General features: G+C 41.2%; 2 protein-coding genes across 4 annotated transcripts in view; one reads left to right on the forward strand and one right to left on the reverse strand.

Moving 5' to 3' along the window:
- Positions 1–7,971, forward strand: part of MAP3K15 (mitogen-activated protein kinase kinase kinase 15) — a 135,545-nt gene extending 127,574 nt beyond the window's left edge. For 2 of the 3 annotated variants that reach the window (XM_087427620.1, XM_087427619.1), the window contains exons 25-26: positions 2,499–2,611; positions 3,520–7,971. In XM_087427620.1, the coding sequence (XP_087283746.1) occupies positions 2,499–2,611; positions 3,520–3,641 (235 nt within the window). In that variant the 3' untranslated portion in view covers positions 3,642–7,971. The remainder of the gene's footprint in view (positions 1–2,498; positions 2,612–3,519) is intronic. The other variant, XM_014791143.2, reaches the window with a different exon arrangement.
- PDHA1 (pyruvate dehydrogenase E1 subunit alpha 1) lies at positions 3,306–19,839 on the reverse strand. Its single transcript, XM_004435174.3, has 11 exons — positions 19,677–19,839; positions 14,341–14,400; positions 13,607–13,780; positions 12,687–12,813; positions 11,889–11,980; positions 11,017–11,109; positions 10,032–10,187; positions 9,783–9,854; positions 7,613–7,680; positions 6,287–6,395; positions 3,306–5,836 (listed from the first exon to the last, which is right to left on the reverse strand). The coding sequence occupies exons 1-11, from the start codon at positions 19,731–19,733 to the stop codon at positions 5,672–5,674; spliced, it is 1,173 nt and encodes a 390-aa protein (XP_004435231.1). The 5' UTR covers positions 19,734–19,839; the 3' UTR covers positions 3,306–5,671.
- Between the last annotated feature and the right edge of the window lie 138 nt (positions 19,840–19,977).

Here is a 19,977-nt window from a genome sequence, read left to right on the forward strand (position 1 = left end):
CCTGGACCAGCAAGGCAATCGGTTTAGTTGCTGAGTGCCTCACTCAGGTCTCGGAAAAGCATCTTCACCACCAAGGAACTGGGCAAGGGGTTACAGTCAGCTTCAACCGGGGGACTAGAAGAATGCCTCCCTCTCTTTAATATTAGGAATCAGAGAGGTATAGTGCCTTGCCAGAGGCCACACAGAAACCAGCCAGGCTAAAGGCAGCAGCATCTCGGAGTTCTTTCTCTGCGTCTCTTCGCCAAGATGGGGCCCCTGGCATGGCGTGTGGGTCCAGCAGGCTGAGCAGTGGACGTCTGCAGCCCGCCCCTACAGAACTAGCTGAGCTGGGGGTTGGTTAGCACTTCGTCGGTGGGTGTGTATCCCATAACCCTGACCCCCAGGAAGTTTGCCCTCTCCCCTTTGAATCTCTTCCTTGCATTTGTGGACTGCCTTCCCAGCCAGGAGACCCTGGCACTGCCATGAGGGTCCCCTAAGAGCACTGGTCTGTTTTGTTCACTTCCTGGCACACGGTAGGTGCTCAAAACATATTTGGTAAATGAATAAAATGATTCCCATTTGCTCTGGGGAATCACATTATCAATAGTCTTATAAAAAATATGACTCACAGCTATAGTAAACTAGTTGGTACTGGTTCCAAATGATGCCTTGTTGCCATATGATCATTGGTAATGCAGATTAATATTTAACAAGGGGAGATAAGGTGCCAGGTGGACATATTTTGGATGAAAAGTTGTATACACCCCTAGGGATCTCTGAAGTTTAGTCTTAGGCAGATCTAATCATTTCTTTTTAGAAAGACCTGGAGTCTTAATTAACCAGTAATGGTGGCAAAAATCTTGAAGTTTTTAAAATATGACAAATGTGAAAGTTGATAGTAATACTTAGCATTTCTTTAAAATGTGTTTCTGGTAAGGTTTATAATCACCAAATTCATAAAATGTTATATATGAGTTCAAAGGTTATTCCTCTCCACTGTTGATAGTCATTCTGTTATCTTCCACTCTCACTAAAACTAGTAATTAAATGGCAGCCAGCACCCAGCTGCAAATGGCTGACAAACATGCGGTTGCCACATGCGCGCCTGTCCTTGTGGTATGGAGATGCCTTAGCTGTTGCTGGGCAGAGCCAAAGGAGGATGGCACCTACTGCCCAGAGTGATGTTGACTGGGGTAACTGGTCTGTCCTGCTGAGTGCCAGTCCCAAGAGCCCTTTCCGACAAACTCAGTTGGAGCTGGTTCGAGTGGGTCCCCTGATCTGGGTGAGCACACATGAGTGCTGTAGTTGAAGTGGCTAGAATCATTTCCCTCGCTGGCGTGAGAGGACTTGTTGCGTCCAGGATAAAGGCAGGCAGAGGTGGTGGGGGAAGGATTTGCATGTTGAGCACCAGTGTTTCTTTGCTGTCCCCGTTGAGGGCAGAAGTGACCACCTCTCCCCATCCCATCTTGCCACCAAATTACCCAGGAGTGCCCCTGTTCTCATACTTGCTGCCCTGTTCTGCAATATCTGTGTACATATTGTTGCAGGGTGACTTCTGAGGGCAACTTCAATAATCAACTTCAGTAATGTAAATAAAGCTTAGTTCCATATTCCCTAGTTCACCAGCATGGATCATAGAAATTAATTAAAAGAACAAGCAGTTAGAAACAAAGGAATCCCACATACTAGGTACATGAGCAAAGAGAAAAGCTAGTAAAGGCTCCAGTCTGCCAGTCCCTTCCCCTCCTGCAGGCGTGCTCCACGAGCTGGTACCCGGAGCAGGGGGGACTCCGATGTTTGAGGCTTGCCTGTGCCAAGCCCTGTCTTGTCCGGGGGAGGACTGTAGACAAGATTGGGAGTCAGGAGACTGCCCTGATGGGAAGAACCCAGCCTGTGTGACTCTAAGCAAATTACTTAACTTCTGTGTGCCTCGGTTATCTCAGCTATAAAAGTAGGCTTAAAAAAAATGGTGCTTGCTTCCTCAAAGTGCTGTAAGGGTTAAAGGACTCAATTCCTGTGAGGCATTTAGCAGTCCTGGCTTCCGTAAATGTTGGCAGTCATATTCCTCCCACCTTCAGAGCAGTGCACCTCTCTCTGTTCTATCAGGAGCAGGGCTTCTGTCTCCTCGGCTTAGTCCCATGAGGAGGAAAGAGCCTGACCACTATTTTCAGCAATTTGATCTGACTTAGGGAGACAGGTTGAAAGGATCAGATCATCCGTCTGGCTAAGTTACTGATCATGATCAGGTTACCTTTTTGGTTCACGATACGTTTTGAGACAAAATATACCCACGCCCTGAGTAATGGTCTTTGTTTTCAAGGGGTGGAAGCACTAGGAACTGCACTAGCCCATGTGCAGGCTAGAACTTGATCACCAAACTTTGGAGAAACACTTTTGCTTCCCTCACTAGACTGTCCATAGGGATTGTGCTATTTTTTTCAATTTCTAATTTTCAACAGATGTTTGAGTTGAATGCTGTTAGGCTCTCTCTAGATAATGGCTTTTTTTTTTTCAACCAGACTTTTGGAACACCTAGTTCAAAAAGAGAGAGAATACCAGAACCTTCTACGGCAAACACTAGAACAGAAAACTCAAGAATTGTATCACCTTCAGTTACAATTCAAATCTAATGGTGAGTCATTTTCCACTTGCTCTGACTTGTATATGTGTGTGTGAGAGATCATTTAAAATCTGGCTAATATTCTGTCAGCCTTGACACAGTTGAGGTTATTCTCTATTAAACTAGTAAGTACTCCAGTATCTGGACTACTAATCAATAATAGAAAGGAACTACTGGTACACTCAACAACACAGATGAATCGCAAATGCATTATGCTAAGTCAAAGAGTCAGAAGGTTACATGCTATGATTCCATAAATACAGAATACTTATACAATGTTCTGTTAAAGGCAAAACTATAAAGAAAAAACAGATCAGAATGGGGAGGGGGTTGATTATAACAAGCCACAAGAACTTTTTGGGGTGATGGCAATTTCTGTATCTTGACTGTAGTGGTGGTTACATGACATTGCTTGTCGAAGTTCCTAGTGCTGCGTACCTAAAAAGGGTGGTTTAACTGCATCAATTACACCTCAGTAAACCTGCCTTATTGCTTTTGTGCCACTTACAGACGGGCTACAGCTACCTCTTGGAATGTAGAATGGATAAGCTCTGACGAAAAATCTCAATACTAAAACCTATTTCCTCATTTGATTTCCAATGCAGTTAGGGATGTGACTCCTATGAAAAGGCATTTTAAAGACAGGGGCATAAGCATTTACAGTGAAAGACAGATAACATATCAAATTCCAAACTGACTAAAGATGTCATAGGTAAGGATTATTTTAATCTCTGGAAAATGAATCCAAGAACTATGGATTGTTGTGCAACGTGTATTAGAGCAGCTGAGACAGATTTAATGCATTTCCTTTTCACATCACATTTACATTCTGGAATAGTTTATTTCATCAACTTGTTATTTTTGAAGAGTTTTACTGTTACACATTAATATACAACAAAACAAATTTCTAATCATTACAGATATTACAGAGACCCCAGCATCCCCTCCTGGGTCTCCTGGGCAGAGAACAGATAAAGAACTTGTAGACTGGTTGCAACTGCAAGGAGCGGATGCGAATACAATTGAAAAGGTAAATTTATAACCAAAAAACCATTCCTATGCTATTATTCCTATGCTATTGGCTCTTATATATTTGATCTTTGTTTCAGATTGTTGAAGAGGGTTATACACTTTCTGATATTCTTAATGACATTACTAAGGAGGATCTAAGATACCTCAGACTACGGTAAGAATAGCCTCAGAACACTGTAATAGGAAATGACTTTTTTCATGTGATTATGCCTTTAAATAACGCAGTAGAAAACAAAGTGCTGGTAACTTTACCCCGTTCATTGAAGTTAATTCCCTTTCCTATGGCTAAGTCAGAAAATAAACTACCCAAAGTCACTCCAAACTCAAGTTTTCCCAGGTTGAAGTTGGGAAAAAGCTGAGAGGTGGCAGAAGCTGAAGGGCCTGGTAGGAAAAGTCAGAAAGCAGTAGGAAGGTGAAACAGAAGAGCTCTCCCCCTTCAGTCTTCTGCCATCCGTGCCTGGCTGGGAGTGGAGTGAGGAAAGGCACGAGATGCCAGCATGCTACACCCCAACTGCAGCCTGCATTCTCCTTCCTATGTCATCCACCAGCACTCCTGTACACACCTCAAAGGCCATGCCCCACTCCTACTGGGACACAAGTGTCACCTCCATATGTGGAGAGAACATTTTTATTTTCATTAAGTTTTTAAGTTAGGGACTGCATTTTTAAGACTAGACAGCCAATCTAGAATTATACACTATAGCTTTTGCTGTAAGGGCTCCTAAAGAAGTATTTTGTGGTGTTGCTCTGAACTTATCCTTTCTTATGACTCTAAAGAAGACTCTTGTCTTGTAGTGGTGGTCTCCTCTGCAGGCTCTGGACTGCAGTCTCCCAGTACAGAAGACAGGCTCAGGGGTCCCCGGCAACCCCAGATGACGCTTAATCAGTCAGCTGAGCCAGGGGACAGAGGGAGCCAAGAGCCGACACCTTTGTTGTTAACATACACACGAATTCCGCTGAGTTTACACAAGGAAAACACCATTGTTCAATGACCAACTGAAGAACTTGGTGACGTTTTAAAGACCATCCTTAGTGAGATGGGGTTTTTTTTTTTTACCCTGTTATTTATCAACGTGTTTTAAAGGTGAGTAAAACTTAACTTTTTGTATGTATTGTGAGAACAGTATTTGTGAACCTTAGTTTTGGCATCCCAGAGTATTATGGAATTCTTAAAAATGAATTTTAATTTAATGAAAAAAATCAGTCTACCCTATAGCACTTGCTGGAAAGGTGAAACAATGGGTGTTGAAAAATAACAAAAAGGCTGGGAATCACTGTTTTGGATTATGCATTACTATTAACTAGTATTGCACTTAAATTTGAGAGAGAGAAGAATATGCCTTATATTTAATAATGTTTGATATGAATGTAAATAGAAAACTCTTAAGAAAATAGCTTCATATTTATAGTGAATATATAAATGGAGAAAACTAAGTTATTTGGCCTTTGAAATGATTATGAAGTAGTCTTATTTAAAAATGGAATTGTCCTTGGTTAAAATAAATTTTGTTTTATTACGGAGAAACAACAGTCAGTGTGAATAGGCTCCAGCACCAATGTGCACATTGATGGGTGTGTGTGTGTGCAGTAGGGTACGCTGTGTTAACTGTTGGGTAATGCAAGTATGTCACTGTGAGGGACAGGGGTGTGATCCCCTCCTCACACACAACAAAAAGGTGGCAGAGTTAGGCGTACGAGGAATTGTTTTTCCTCTTAATGACTAAAGAATATTTGTTAAAATAGTATACAACTAAATCAAATAGAACTATTTTAAGGAAATAATTTGGGGTAAGGCTAAACAAACTCTGTAGTTCCTTTTTTGGGCTTATATAAATCTAAAATAACCTTTATAAAATACTTAAATGTGCAATAACCTCTTTTAATGCAACACTGTATAAACTGTGCATGCAATTACTATCTTCATCTACACATTAGTCTTAATGAAAGTTTACATGAACAAAGTTGAGAACACAGAGTTCCTTATAGTTGCTGCCGAACAGCCCACTGAAGGTGTAACCATCCGTTATGTGCAGTCTCCTATTAACTGATGGACTTAAACTTGATCCACTGATTTGCACCCCGAACTTCAAAAGGTGGATCACTGCTGTAGATGTGATAGCCTAGTTCTTCCAAAGGTGGTTCAGGATCAGCTGTGGCAAACTGGGCGGCATCCTCAATTTCTTTCCTCACTTCAACATCAATTTCCTAAAAATCAGATTACAATTCAAGAGATTCTTCAACAAACAGCAGCTTAGGTACCAACTAGTTCTACTTCGAACCTGTTGCTAGGATAACTGTAAGTCTCCTATTAGTACCAGAAGTACTAATAGTTGCTATTTTCAAAGATTTTATTTTTTAAATAAATGACAGGGATCTACACAGAAATATTCTGGAGTACAGACTTCAACAGATAAATGCTGGTGAGGGAACATTTATCAATTAAAAATCCAAAGTATATTTTTAGGAAAAAAGAATTGTGCTATTGGAGGATTTAAAGGCTTTGCCAATATGACTGATTAATGTCCTGTGACAATACGTACTCCTCCATTTACTTAGTTCATCCAGGAGTGGCAGCTTTTTGTGTGGAGAAAAACTGCTCAGAAAAGAGAGCCAACCCTTAAAGCCAGACTTTTAAACCACTGAGAGTGACTGTACCTTTAATTCTTCAACACTAGCAAGATTGCTGTTCACCATTCTATCCTTGAGAAGCATGATAGGGTCACTCTTACTTCTTACTTCCTGAATTTCTTCTCGTGTACGATAACTACAGGGAGGAAAACGTAGTTATAAGACCAGTTCGAGTATAGCAAAAACAGTTCTGTGAAATAAATACAATATGGGGCCAGGCTGTTACAATGAAGTGAAATACAGATGTACGTTTCTGAAACGACAGAGCACAAAGAACTCATTCTGTAAGAGCTGCTTCTATCTTTTATAGAAAACTCTACCCTGGCAATTCACCTGGCTTCTCCAGCATTCTGACAAGAGGGGTCAAGTTTTTATTTGCTTCTTTGATCTAGATGTGAGGGTATGAAGGAAGTGGTGGAGCCTCTTTATGTGCCAACTGTCCTACCCTTTTGAGCTCCTACATTTTACATGTGTGGGGACAACTATAACTTTGAGGCATCAGAATGCCAAGCAGGAAATAAATGTGCCTTTCCTTTCTCCCTTAAGACCCTAGAGAAGCATGGCTGGCAAAAACTTGGACAGCAGGTTTTCCGATTCTTGATTCTTTAACACGTCCTTCTCCTACATCATTTGAAGTAATGCTAAAAGTAAGGGTTCCACCATTTTTTGAAAACAGAATTCACTAAGTATATTTTTCCATACAAGTTGCTCTTTATAACATTTTCCCTTAGAATTCCATTCTACACACAAAGGCTTATTATAGTTTACTTTGACTGAATCTACTTCTTTTAATTGTGTCACACTCTGGGATTGCAGCATTACATGCCAGAGTTACTAAGTGACAAGTAAAACTCTGATCTTCCTAGGGTAACCTAATTTTGTTTTGACTGATTTATTTCAACATATTGAAGACTTCAAGTGCCAGTTAGCCACACTCCATGCCAGCCAGAACATTTTCAAATGCTAATCCTCTTCAGGTGGAGTATGCCATGAATGCATTTGGGGTAATGCCTATAAAAGCTAAATGCCCCCAAATATACTACTCTACACCACAGGACCCGTTTTATGCAACAATTTCTCTCTGCAATTGTTTTTTATTGCTGCTCAGGCTAACACATACATACTACATGTACATACCATATATTGTATGGATTTTCTATATTGGAACTAATTTACTGGGAGGCACTGCTTTCAGGCTAGACTCAAATAACTGCTTGACTAATGCAATGCATGAAGCCAACTGGTGTCTGGCTTCAAAAGCAAATGTTGAAATGCTTTGCTTTTTTCATATGAGTAACACCATTCAAAGCCCACCTGCTTTGGACACCACACTCAGATTTCCCATGACCATACCTGACTCCGGGATCACTCATGCTGTGTCCATGGTAACGGTAAGTCTGCAGCTCCATCAGTATGGGCCCCTAAAACAGAAACCAAGGTTAGGTGAGACAACCAACAATCCCCAGCCTCAAATGCAGACCTATATTCTCATCAGACCTATAAATCAGCTGAGTTGTCTAACATTTCTTATTGGTTGACTATTAAGTTATCTGTTTTCATTTCTAATACCTGTTTATTACATGTCTCATCCTTCTCTTCTCATTTTTAACAGGAACTTAATAAAAGCAACCTGCCGCAGTTTGTTTTGAATCAAAAAGGCATTTAGCACGTTACAGAGCCAATTGATGTTAAATAAAGAATTGTTCATTTCATCAGCATTGTGTTTGATATGTGATGCTATAAGAAAGAGCTCAGATTTAATGAAGAAAAAGCTATTAGAAAACAGATATGGCAGCAGGAGAGGGGACAGTTTTTATCTTCAGGGTCAAGAGGCTAGTCTTTTTCCCCAGTCACAGGTGAAATGATCTACAAGCATTCTGATCCTTTTAAAACACTAGAGAAAAATATAAACTCTAAAAATAAGATTAAAAGCAAACCTGTATGTGTGCTGGAAAGTACAGAAGGATGGAAGAACTAAAGATAGGGTGGGTAGGTGAATTTCCACCTCACACCCATTTCATGCAGTGTTTCGTGGGGGCTGGCAACCAATCTCGCTTCACACAGATCTGGCTAGTGTTGTAACAGAAAGTTGGCAGGCACTGTGGAGCTCTGATACTTAAACCTGTAACTCCGCTGGGAATCTGGCCAGCCTGGCTGTGCACAAGTAGCTTGCTCATGCTACACTAGCCCCCTTCCAGAAGATGACGTTGAACACGGAGGGGGTGGACCGAGGATCCCTGGGTAGTTTGGTATGGGACTCTGAGTCCAAGTGATTGGGTTTCAATCCTGGCTGTAATATACAGTATCTATGTACCCTTAACTGTTCTGTGCCTGTTTCCTCATCTACAAAACAGGTAAAACGGTAATAACCTAACTCAGTTGTGCAGACTAAATAAGATAATACATAAAAAGTGCTTAGTGTGTCAACTGACATATGTCAATCCCTCAACTATCACCTATTCTTTCTGTCATCCAGTAGACATATGGAGTAGACATATGGAGTGAGTTGGGCTAAGGAGGTGGTGTAAAAGGTTTTCCAGACCCTCCCTTAATTCCAAGATCACGCTTTGGTCAGGCTGGGAAAGTTAACACATTATAAACCACTGACCCTGTTTCCACATAGGGTTGGAACCCACAAATTCTTTTAGGAACTGAGAGATATGGGGACCACAGCCACCACTCAGGGCCTGACCTCTAGTCTTGGAAGTCCTGACAGACTGCTGAGCCCACTGCCACCAACCTGCCATCTTAGTCATGCTCTATTTTACTCTTCGTTTTCTATTGTTTAATTGCTCAACATTTCCCTCTCTGCTTCACCCCCTTTCTCCCATTTTCATTTCTGCTAGCCAAATCTTATTTGGATTATTTCCCAAACATACAGGGGAAGTCACTGAAAGGTAAACTCAGGGGCATGCTTTCTAGGCTGTGGAACACTGATTTAGGGAGAAGAACATCTATTCACGAGCTCTGATGGCACGTAAGCCTCTCTTTAGGCCAATCTCACTGTTCCTCTTTCCCTCCACTGCTAAAACTGAAAGGTCACGATTCTTAGGACTAAAACAGCAAGACTAAGATTACATACTTTAATGATAATACTTCATTTACAGAAGACATACTAAATGCCTATTATATAAGCAAAGTTCTGTGCTGAGCATTATCCCCAATCTGTTCACTCAAGGGGCTTATGATTAATGGGGGATGGGGAGTGGTTGGAGGCACAGAATTACCCAAACCAAAAGGCAAAATAGATTGACACGATGAAGAAGCAAAATGGTGAAGAAACACTGGAGGAAAAAATTTACCCCAAATGGGGGCAAGGTGGAATGTTTCCCAGGAGGTGAGCTACCAAGACCACACTAGTTATGAAGGGACCCCAAATCACCTGACCGGACTCGGCTTCTATCTCACCTCAATTAGCAGCTACCCCTGAATAGATATAATAGACACGTGGGAGGCATTCTTTTAACTTTAAGACAGATGTCATTAGAAATCTCTAGCCCAGAGGTCTAAGAGCAAGTCTTACCTTTCCAGATCTACAATAGGCGGCTGCAAACCTTGTGGCCTCCCGGACACACAGGACATCCATTCCATCTACCTGTTAATACACAGGATAGGGGCAGGGCATAAATCAAACTGCCTCAAACCATTTTAATTTTACATGATCTGTTCATGCTAAGAAAACAGAACTCTCCAAATTGTCTGAGATTATCAAGGGCACACAGAAGCATCGAGCCAGAGGGTTTAGCCCTAGCTCCACAACAGGTGTCCTTACCCTCAGTCCAGGAATGAAGTCACCTCTCTTGTAGTAATCAGTGCTGGCTGCTGCTCTCTCAACAGATGTTCCCATTCCATAGCGGTTATTTTCACAGATGAAAATACAAGGTAATTTCCACAAAGCTGCCATATTGTAAGCTTCGAATATCTGACCCTGAAAGTATGTATACAAAGTTCAAGTAGTTCCATTTTGCTGTTTTTCTCTAGACTTCATTATCCCTAACAGCTGCTGCTCTACCTGGCAGAGAAAGCTTTCATAAAGGATGAAAAGCCTCATCTTCTACAACCAAGCTTTTGAGGCAAAGGAGTGTGTGTGCTGGGGGGTGGTGGGAAGAAGCAGCAAGCATCATCTCTTTTGCAACTAAGGCAAGTGACAAACCAAATACCACCACTGGTTTCTCTGGGGCCAAGGCAGTAGTATAGAATACACTGGAAAAAGATCAACATGTAAAAATGTGTGGCTACCTAGTTTTACACTTTATTATAAATTCTTTGAGACCCACGGGATAACCAGAGTCAACCACTGTCTAAGAATCAGCATCCAGAGCAGGGCCTCAGAGTGTCATCCACAGACTGGTGATTACCCGGACCATGACAGGAGAAGTGCAGCAAGAGTCAGGGCTCAGAAACTATGAGAAGAATTTGACAATGCCATGGCATCCAAGAGAATGAGTCTGTACATTACAGTACTGGTGTAAGGATTGGTTTGCAATGGGTTAAAATGTAAAAAGGTTCTTTGCCACAGACAGTTGGTGAAGTACAGAGGTAGAGCAAAGGAGAGATCCCTCACAGGAGCGTGCCCCTATCAAGCACTTGTGAAACGTGCCAAGAAGTAAATCTCTAATCTGGCCATAAAACCAAATTTTAGCTTGCCATATGAATGGCTATTTCAACTAATAAGCAATACAGTACTTCTCTACAAACTGATGTATGAATACTCAAAAGTCTAATCGTTACTAGAAAGTTAAGAGAGAGACACTCACCTGATTAGCAGCACCATCGCCATATAAAGTCAAACAGACCTCATCTTTTCCATTATACTTACAGGCCAGAGCAATCCCAGCTCCCAAGGGCACCTAATATTAAGGACAACAAGAAAGCAACCACAGAAATGCATGAGGGGAGAAATTAATGCTCTGATTTTAACTCCTGGCCAGAATTTGAGATGGAAATTACACTGGCACTACAAACCCTCCCTTCCCCAACCCTCTCTGCTTACTCCAACCCCCAATATTGTAAACAAACTGGTAAAGTAACATGAATAATTATTATAATTTATTTCAACCATTAAGCAATAAAATTTCTGCAGATTCACCTACTAATCCTAAAGAGCCAAAAAAATGAAACCTAGGTTTTTTTAAAAACCATATAATAGAATCTTAATATTATAGAAAGTAAACCAATCTAGATATGATTTTATGCTGTTACTTCTTCATTATTCACTAATGAGAATGAGGAGGACAATGTAACCACAGAAGTTGGCTTTAGATTCTAAGTAGGCCCCTGAGATCCTGATCACCTGCCTCTGTCTACAGGAGGGAGAAGTAGGGCAAAGTGTATGTGACAAAGCAATTAATGTACTTCAATATAAATTAAAAGGTGAAGGTATAGTGCCACTGCTAAAGGCTCTTGCTTACTTATAAAACATACATACCTAAAAGGAAAAATTTTAAATCATCGTCCAAATCTATTAAATAATCAAATGGGTTATTTATGAAGCAATAGGTCTTTCAAAGCACACCAAGCCCCAGAAGTACTAAAATACTTCAGAGGGAAGTTTCTGGGGTATGAAATATTATAAAGACATGGGACAAGGCCAAATCGAGGAAAGCATGCAATCCTCATCCTCGATTACCTGAGCTCCGACAATGCCATTGCCCCCGTAGAAGTTCTTGGCATACATATGCATTGATCCTCCTTTTCCTTTAGCACAGCCTCCTCTTCGTCCTAGAAATGGCAGCACACACACATACACATCAAAACCAAATATACAAAACAAACAAAACCACATCCCAAGTGTTTTCTTAGAGGCTCAACCATTGGAACTCAGAAGCCAATTCAGTTGTGTAAGCAGCCGTCCCTCTTTGCAAACACATATTCCTCTTTGTCTCCTGGTCCTTTTATAATGAAGGTCAGACCAGTCCCATGTCCTTGACTTTTCCAACCTTTCCAGCTCTCTAATCACTGAGTTTCCTTCAGATGTTAGTGTGGTATTCTAGACTTTTTTTTGCCAGTTACAAACATCTTCAGATTTCTCCCACAGTGGTACACTAAACAGTTCAAGAGTCACGGGGGACAAAGACAAAGGGAATATTAAGAAGATGCCTAGAATTTAAATTGCATACACTGATATGCTTCTACTCAATTTACTTTCTATGACTGCTAGATTTCTGCTGGCATGCTTGAGTGATGATAAACACTATTCTGATTTTATAGAGCTAACCTTTTCAAACTTGCATGTGGGACCAGATGACTTCAAAAATGGTCAGTTTACTGAAAAGCACAACAGAGGCACCTAACCATCAAAAGGGAGGTTTTTTTTTTTTTTTTAACTCAAAGAGGTTTTAATATTAACTCATAATGGTGAGCATCTTAATAGGAGAGTTGAAAATTTAATTCACTAATTTCCCCTTTTTGTAAATCAATAGCAAACCTGTAAGCTCTGCGAGAATTTCTCGGACAGACAGCCCGCGAGTAAAGGTAAAGCCGTGAGCCCGATAGGCTGTGATAAGATGGTCTGTGGGATTGATGCCAGCCTCCAGGCCCACACAGCAAGCTTCCTGCATTAAAGCAAGAAGCAATGATGAGTCAGTACAACACATATTTCTAGATAAAAGGCTTCCTAGACTATTATGAAACATTTGGCCTAGTAGTACTTTTAATAACCACAGAAAGTAGCTCTACTTTCCATCAAACAGAGTGGAGAGTAAGGCCCAAGCCAGAAGCCATACACTGGCAATCCACAAATATGCTCTTTCCTTTAGCCTGTACAATGATATGAAAAAAGAAAATCCTGAATCAGATGTCAACATTAAAATATTGGGAGAATTTCACAGGAAAATGGAGACTCCTGTCTTCTCTTGAAGAAACGAACAATAGGACAGCATTAGCCTCGTATTTCCATATGGCATCAACCGGCTGGAATCAAGTCATGACATCCCCTGCAGGTGGACCTGTCCACTCCAGTTCACCACTAGTCCCTCTCACCATTCTCTATGTTTTGTACAGCTGGCCACCTTCACTCATTTATTCTACTTGCCTGGCCTCTGCAGGCATTTGAATTTGTAACCCTCGGCCTAAACCCACAAAGCAAAAAACAAAACAAAAACCCTTTCCCCCAAAAGTATATCCAGTACATGTGATCACAATGCCATAAAGGCATAAGAAATCAGCCATGTGATGCATGAATAAATTCTTCAGCATAAGCTTCATAGCAGGTCTCAACATTCTCATTTTTATTCTAAAATATCAGCCTGGAACCCTTCAGATGCATAAGGCAAGGTAAAGGCCAATAAATACAAACCATACTTAAATTCCTAAGTAACACCATTTTATTACAAAACTACCATTCACCTGACCATCACACAAGTGACAGAAACCACGAATAATTTTCTGTTTATACAGCTGATCTGCCTTTAACTCCATTCGGCGAACAGTCTGCATCATCCTGTAGTATTTGAGCCCATCCTCCCTGGTGAGCACTGTCGTGACAGGAGGGCCCTCTTCCAGCCGGTGAAGATCACATTTCTGAAATGGATCAGACAGTTATCTTTCAGTTACCACAATGTAAACACTGCCAACCCATTCTAAGATCTAACTCCATTGCAGATAATATTTAACTCGAAAACCAGCAGAGGAGCACATCAGAAATGCTGCATATTGCTTCTGACTCCTTAAATCACAAAGCTCACTGTGCAATGGGATGGGGTTTTGGAAGAAGGAAATCTTTCTAAGATGACTTTCACTGAAAACCCCTAAAAGTCAAATGAGTTATAGGGTGAAATACAAACTTTCAAAGAAGCAGTCTAAGAATCTTCTTATTCAAATGTTTTACCGAATCACATTCTAAACTTTGGAGTAAGTCTTTACCTTTTTAGCTTGCCCCCCAACCCCCGGAAATACCAGCAAGCTGCTAAGTAAGAAAAATAAATTCTAATTTTTGCTAAACTTCTCTGAATCTTTGATTCTAGAACATTTGGAAGAAAATGGTGAAAAAGCATGAATATCAACATGTTCTATTCCAAAGGTAAAAATGTATATCAAAGTGTACCTGTGGAAAAATTAATACAAAGTAAAACACCTCTTACCTTAATTTCAAATGTAGCATCATTTGCAAAATTACGGGATGCCACCAGCACTCTGCTTGCCTTGAAAGACCAAAATATACAAATATCAGTACTTTTTATTGTCAGTTATTTTTTAAGTCATTATTATTATTAATCATTTATCAGGCTGTGATCTAGGCTTATCTTCCATTCTGTTCACTGTGTTGAGATCTTGTCTTCCAAAATGAATCCATGCTTTGGCCAATGAAACACAATCTTACCCCCATCTGAAGGCAAATAGCAGAAAGAGAAAGGGGGCAAAACCCATCGACTTCTTTGTTTTCAAAGAAATTACAGTGAGAATATGATAAAGTTAATGGCCAAATTGAAGAGACTAGATAACCTGTGGCTTTCTTTATTTATGCTATTCTTAGTCATAACCAGATATATGGAGCAAGCTAAAGCTTTCAGAATTATTCTTCAAATAAAACTATGATTCAATTCCTATTTCAGGCAAACCACTTTTCTATGAAATAATTATATGAGAAAATTAAACTATTCAAAGTATGAGATAAATACATTAGTGAGAAATGTACAAGACAAAAGAAAAGATACTTAGTACTCCCTGACTTAAAAACAATGAACTTGAGGGACGTTTTATAATTTGAACAGCCTATGTCTTAGGTAGGCTCCTCCTAAAGCCCCAGAAGGGAGAGATGTTCTCTACAAGTGTTCCCTTCTCGATGTTTGGGTGGCCGTCACTGCTTGTGGGGGTAAAAAGCTGAGGGAAATGTTTCCCTTTCATTCTTTCAATCGAACATACTTGCTCACAGCAAAAGTACTCTATGTGATGGCTAAGGTCCAGGTTAGACCACATTTAACCAATTAGTAGTATTGTACTATTTTATCTACATTCTGCCACATTTTCACATACTGATATGAAAACCAACATGACTTCCTCTCATAGAGACTTAAAGTACATTCTTCAGATCCTACAAAAAGTACTTTTGATATGTTTATACACTGTATTACTTTACCATCCAACTTGTAGCACTGGACTTGATCTTGGTGAGAAGGGTTAAGATTGATCTGCTAATACAAACCAATAGGCAGAAAGCTATTATCTACTTATCTCTTCCCCCAACAATATACCATTATCTGATAAAGCCAACAAGTAAAGATAATGGCGTTGCTGGAGGAAATAAGCTTAAATACTAAAAATAAATGCTTCAGTTAAGTTAGAAGTAGAGAGAGTCCACTGATATATCTAAGAATGAGTGAAGAAAATTGGGAAGAAGAAAGGCTGAGAAGGGTGAGGTGACAAAAAAAAAGGTTATACTTGGCAATCATGAAACAGACGTTATTTTTGGCAGTTAAATTATTTTATGGGGCTAGAAATATTTCTTGTATTGCCAAATAAATTTCCAGATACAGCTACAGAAACTGCAGTTTTTGGAAAGATTTAAAACTAGAGACCAAACTGGCCAGGCAACAGTAACTGAGAGAAGGTAGGTCAATTTTTCTTTCTCCATCCTAAAGTCAAAACAATGAAGAATGACAGACAGTTCTATATAATAAAGAGCAGGAAGGTAAGGTCAAAGATTATGACTGCCAGAGAGCTACTTAGATACTTTATCTCCATTTCATTATTATGAATCTCAAAAACATGAAGAATCACTGATGTAATGGGTGAAAGGAGCCAAGTTAAAGAAACTAAAAGTCATATCAGAAGTGTGAGTATATCATAATTTTCAACTGTTGAGATTGTTGAAAGGATTACCATTCATTTTCTCTGGAGAGCCATAAAAAGTTCTGTGTTAAATGGGATTCCTCTTTGAGAGATCATGGACAAACCCATGGAAATTTTGAAAAATAAAAACTTTAAGTTCCTAAATACATGGGAACCATTCAAATGAAAGATGAAAATATTTCAACAATTCTAGATTCTACCAGTGTAAATTAAAAATCTTATCTACTACTTAAAAAGCCAAAAGAATACTGGTAGTAAAGATCTCACAAAAGAAGGGGTCATAATGGAAATACAAACAATAAGACAAAGAATAAAATTTTTAAATGCAATTTAATCTTCTGTGAAATAAGAACTTTGAAAACTTGCAACCTCATTCAAAGATGAAATCACAGGTTCTTAAGTAACAAGTTACACTGGGCTCTCTGCTTTCATTTTTAGACAGAGACTCTCAACTTTCTGTAGGAGGTGCTAGCATCCAGTTTCTGAAAGTTTTGGTGGGTTGGCTGAAGGGTAGCAAGCTGAAGGAGGAAAGAGTGGGACGATGTCCCAAGGCTTCCACCTGGGCCAGCCCTGAGGAACCCGGCGCTCTCAAATCCTGAGAAGTGAACACCATAATTAGAGCAACATTCCCACTTAGGTTCTCTAGGATATTAAATACTACACCTACTTTAATTCACATAATGAGTTTGTTAAAAGATAAATTCCTTAAGCCTGTTTGTATCACTTATGCTTAGAAACTGGTCATTTCTGTCTTGATGGGACTAACATCTGATATGCTGACTTAATTTTAAAGACACTTTTGCAAATCAAAGTTTCAAACCCAGAATCACTGGGAATCTGGCATGCTGTGGAACAAGAAACTTGTCCAGTCCATTACAGACAGTTTCAAGTGTTTTCTCCTTCGGCTAACAATGATCTTTTTCACATTAAGAAGTATAGGTTAATAAAAAAAGTATAGGTCTATGATGATTCTAAAACAAACACTTTGAACACTGTAAGTAGCCTATGTTAACACAACTGAAACCTGACAGATGAATGAGCACATCAGACCCAAGAGCCTGAAGTACTAAGCACTCTGGGAACATCTCATCAATTACTATATAACCGTTTATGGAAACATTAATTAGCTTATTTGCTCTGTCTCCAGGAGGGGGAGCTATTAAACAGGGTTTCAGCTCACAGACACACATAATCTAGGGTTAATAAATCTTCAGAATATTTTTCTCTCTACCTTAGTATAATTAATGCCACATATGCAGGGAATAGGAAAAGCATGCAAAATAGCCAAAAGGAGGAGTGGCTCGCAGGAGCATTAACTTGCACTGTCTCTCATCAAAAAATAAATAAATAAGAGAGAAGTAAATGTTATGCACAGGAATCCATTTCTACTGTAATAATCTTTTCTCTCGATAAGAATTTTTGACTGAATAAAGTTATATTCCACTCTTGTTTTATCCAGTTAACAGATCACTGTAACCCCAAACTCATTTCTATTTGATTTGGGCTATATTAGATGATTTTTGACGAAGCCAAAGTTTTATTGAGGTGAAGATAAGTGCAATTTGCATTTCATGCCAGCACATTGCTGGAAGACCAGAAAACACAACCAGAAGTATTTTGGACAGCTGAGGGATTGAGGCTCTAATTTTATAATAATTTTTTAATTTTTTTATTTATTTTTCCCCCAAAGCCCAAAGCCCCAGTAGATAGTTGTATGTCATGGCTGCACACCCTTCTACTTGCTGTATGTGGGACTCGGCCTCAGCATGGCCAGAGAAGCGGTGCGTCGGTGCACGCCCTGGATCCAAACCCGTGCCGCCAGCAGCCGAGCGCGCGCACTTAACCGCTAAGCCACAGGGCCAGCCCTGAGGCTCTAATTTTTTTTTTTTTTAAAGGTAGTTCTTTTTTTTTTTTTTTTTTAAAGATTTTATTTATTTTATTTTTTCCCCCCAAAGCCCCAGTAGATAGTTGTATATCATAGCTGCACATCCTTCTAGTTGCTGTATGTGGGACTCGGCCTCAGGATGGACGGAGAAGTGGTGCCTCGATGCGCACCCGGGATCCGAACCCGGGCCACCGGCATTGCAGCGCGCGCACTTAACCACCAAGCCACAGGGCCAGCCCTGAGGCTCTAATTTTAAATAATAACTTTTCTCTGTTCAGAGGAACACAGAGGTGACCGTAATTTGAAAACTCACCAAGTTTTCTTTTCCTGTAAACCACCACCAATTCTATCAGTTTTCCTTTTTAAATTTAGTCTTCTAAAATTAACATAATACAGGGCTAAGGCCCTGTATAATGTTGAAAACATGTTTCTCTTACTTACAGCCAACTAAAAACTCATGTTGTGGAGATTAAACAGCCTAGTGCCTGACACATATTAAGAGCTCAATAAATGTCGGCTATGTCATGTGTATATGCAGAAATAAATATCGCTGAAACGTGCTTGTCCTTCAGGTAGATCCAGTTACAATTTAAATGCTAATAAGTGATTAATCAAATCATGTTTTGTAGTTATTTCAGTCAATAGGATTCCTAGAGGAGTACACTTCCTACCTTCCCATGATCTCTGCCCATACTAACTGGGTGAGTTACTAGAGCCAGAACCGCAAGTCAAAGCTTGGCTGCAGTTATAACAAGTAATACTACCTCTCAGGGCCTAGAGGTCAAAATGCTTGCAGCTTAGGCATTAAGCACATCTAAAAGCTGGAGCCATAAATAGCACTAACCTCTAACCCCACTCTCCAAGCACCACTGCTGTTTTCTTTAGCTACTTTTACCCTAAGTGTGTGTGTGTATGGGGGAGGGCGGCTTCCTCTGGGTTCTGCTTGACTGCTCTTCAATGGACTGCCAAGACAAGCTCCACGCTAAGGGAGAGGAAAGGGGAGTTAGATTGTTTCTGGGGAGCCTGAGTCTGAACACTCCACAGAGCCGAGGGCAAGTGTTCAACAAATGTACAGCAAACGGGGCACTCAAATAACAACAATATTTAACACAGATGGCATCTACTATGTACCAGGCGCTATTTGGAAAGGTTTAAATACGTGTCACTCGTTTAAGCCTCACGACAACTCCACGGGCTAAGTACTCTTATCTCCATCTTAGAGATTAGGAGACTGACCACAGGGATGTTAAAAAAAAAAAAAAAAACTCGCCCAAGGTCACAGGGCTACTAAATGGTGAGGCTGATGTCTGAACGGAGCCACTCAGTCTCCGAATTCCACGCTTTTAACATACTACACGGCCAAGAGAGATGAACTTATGAAGATCTACAATGAGTGGGCTGCGAAGGGGGTCAACCGGAGGCTCGAGGAAGCGCAAGGCACCCTTCCTCTCTGCAGTGACCGCAGGGGCACTTCTGGGGCACACCTGCTAAGCCGGCGCCGAGACCGCGCTGACCTCCACGCGGACCTCGTCAAGCTCCCCGTCCCCCCGCCGGCGCCAGAGGCCCGCGCGGCCGCTCGTCCCGGGGCCAAGAGCCGAGTGCACGGCGTGGAGGTAAAACAAAGGCCCGCGGCTCCCCGAGCGCCCCGCCGCGCCCTGGGCGGCGCCTCACCGCGCGTCCCGAGGCCCAACCGGTCCTTCGGCGCCGCCTCGGCCCCACCCCGGCCCGCTCACGCCGCCTCACCGGCTTCTGGGCGGCGGCCGACAACACACGGGAGACGGCGGCCAGCATCTTCCTCATGGACTGCGGCCACGAACAGAGGCGGCGGCAACGTCCAACGACCCAACAGACGCTCCCCAGGCGTCTCCAAGTCTCCTTCAGGCGCCCGAAGCGGACGCCACGCCTTAACGGTAGCGGGACACGACGGAGACGCAGAGACGTCATACGCCGCGCCGGGCCGAGGGCCAACCAGGACGGCTCCCAGGGCGTGCCCCGCCCACCTGAAGGGCCCGCGGCCGCCCATTGGGTGTCGACGCCAGAGAGG

This window comes from Ceratotherium simum, chromosome X, assembly GCF_057802395.1.
Source record: "Ceratotherium simum simum isolate JZ-2026a chromosome X, ASM5780239v1, whole genome shotgun sequence".
Lineage (NCBI taxonomy): Eukaryota > Metazoa > Chordata > Mammalia > Perissodactyla > Rhinocerotidae > Ceratotherium > Ceratotherium simum.

Excerpts from the sequence above, each read along its gene's own strand:
- PDHA1 (XM_004435174.3), bottom strand. The coding sequence starts at position 19,733 with ATGAGGAAGATGCTGGCCGCCGTCTCCCGTGTGTTGTCGGCCGCCGCC. Across the intron at positions 12,814-13,606 it reads GTCACTTGTGTGATGGTCAG|GAAGCTTGCTGTGTGGGCCT; the intron begins GTGAATGGTAGT and ends GCTTTAATGCAG. Across the intron at positions 11,981-12,686 it reads AATTCTCGCAGAGCTTACAG|GACGAAGAGGAGGCTGTGCT; the intron begins GTTTGCTATTGA and ends TGCCATTTCTAG.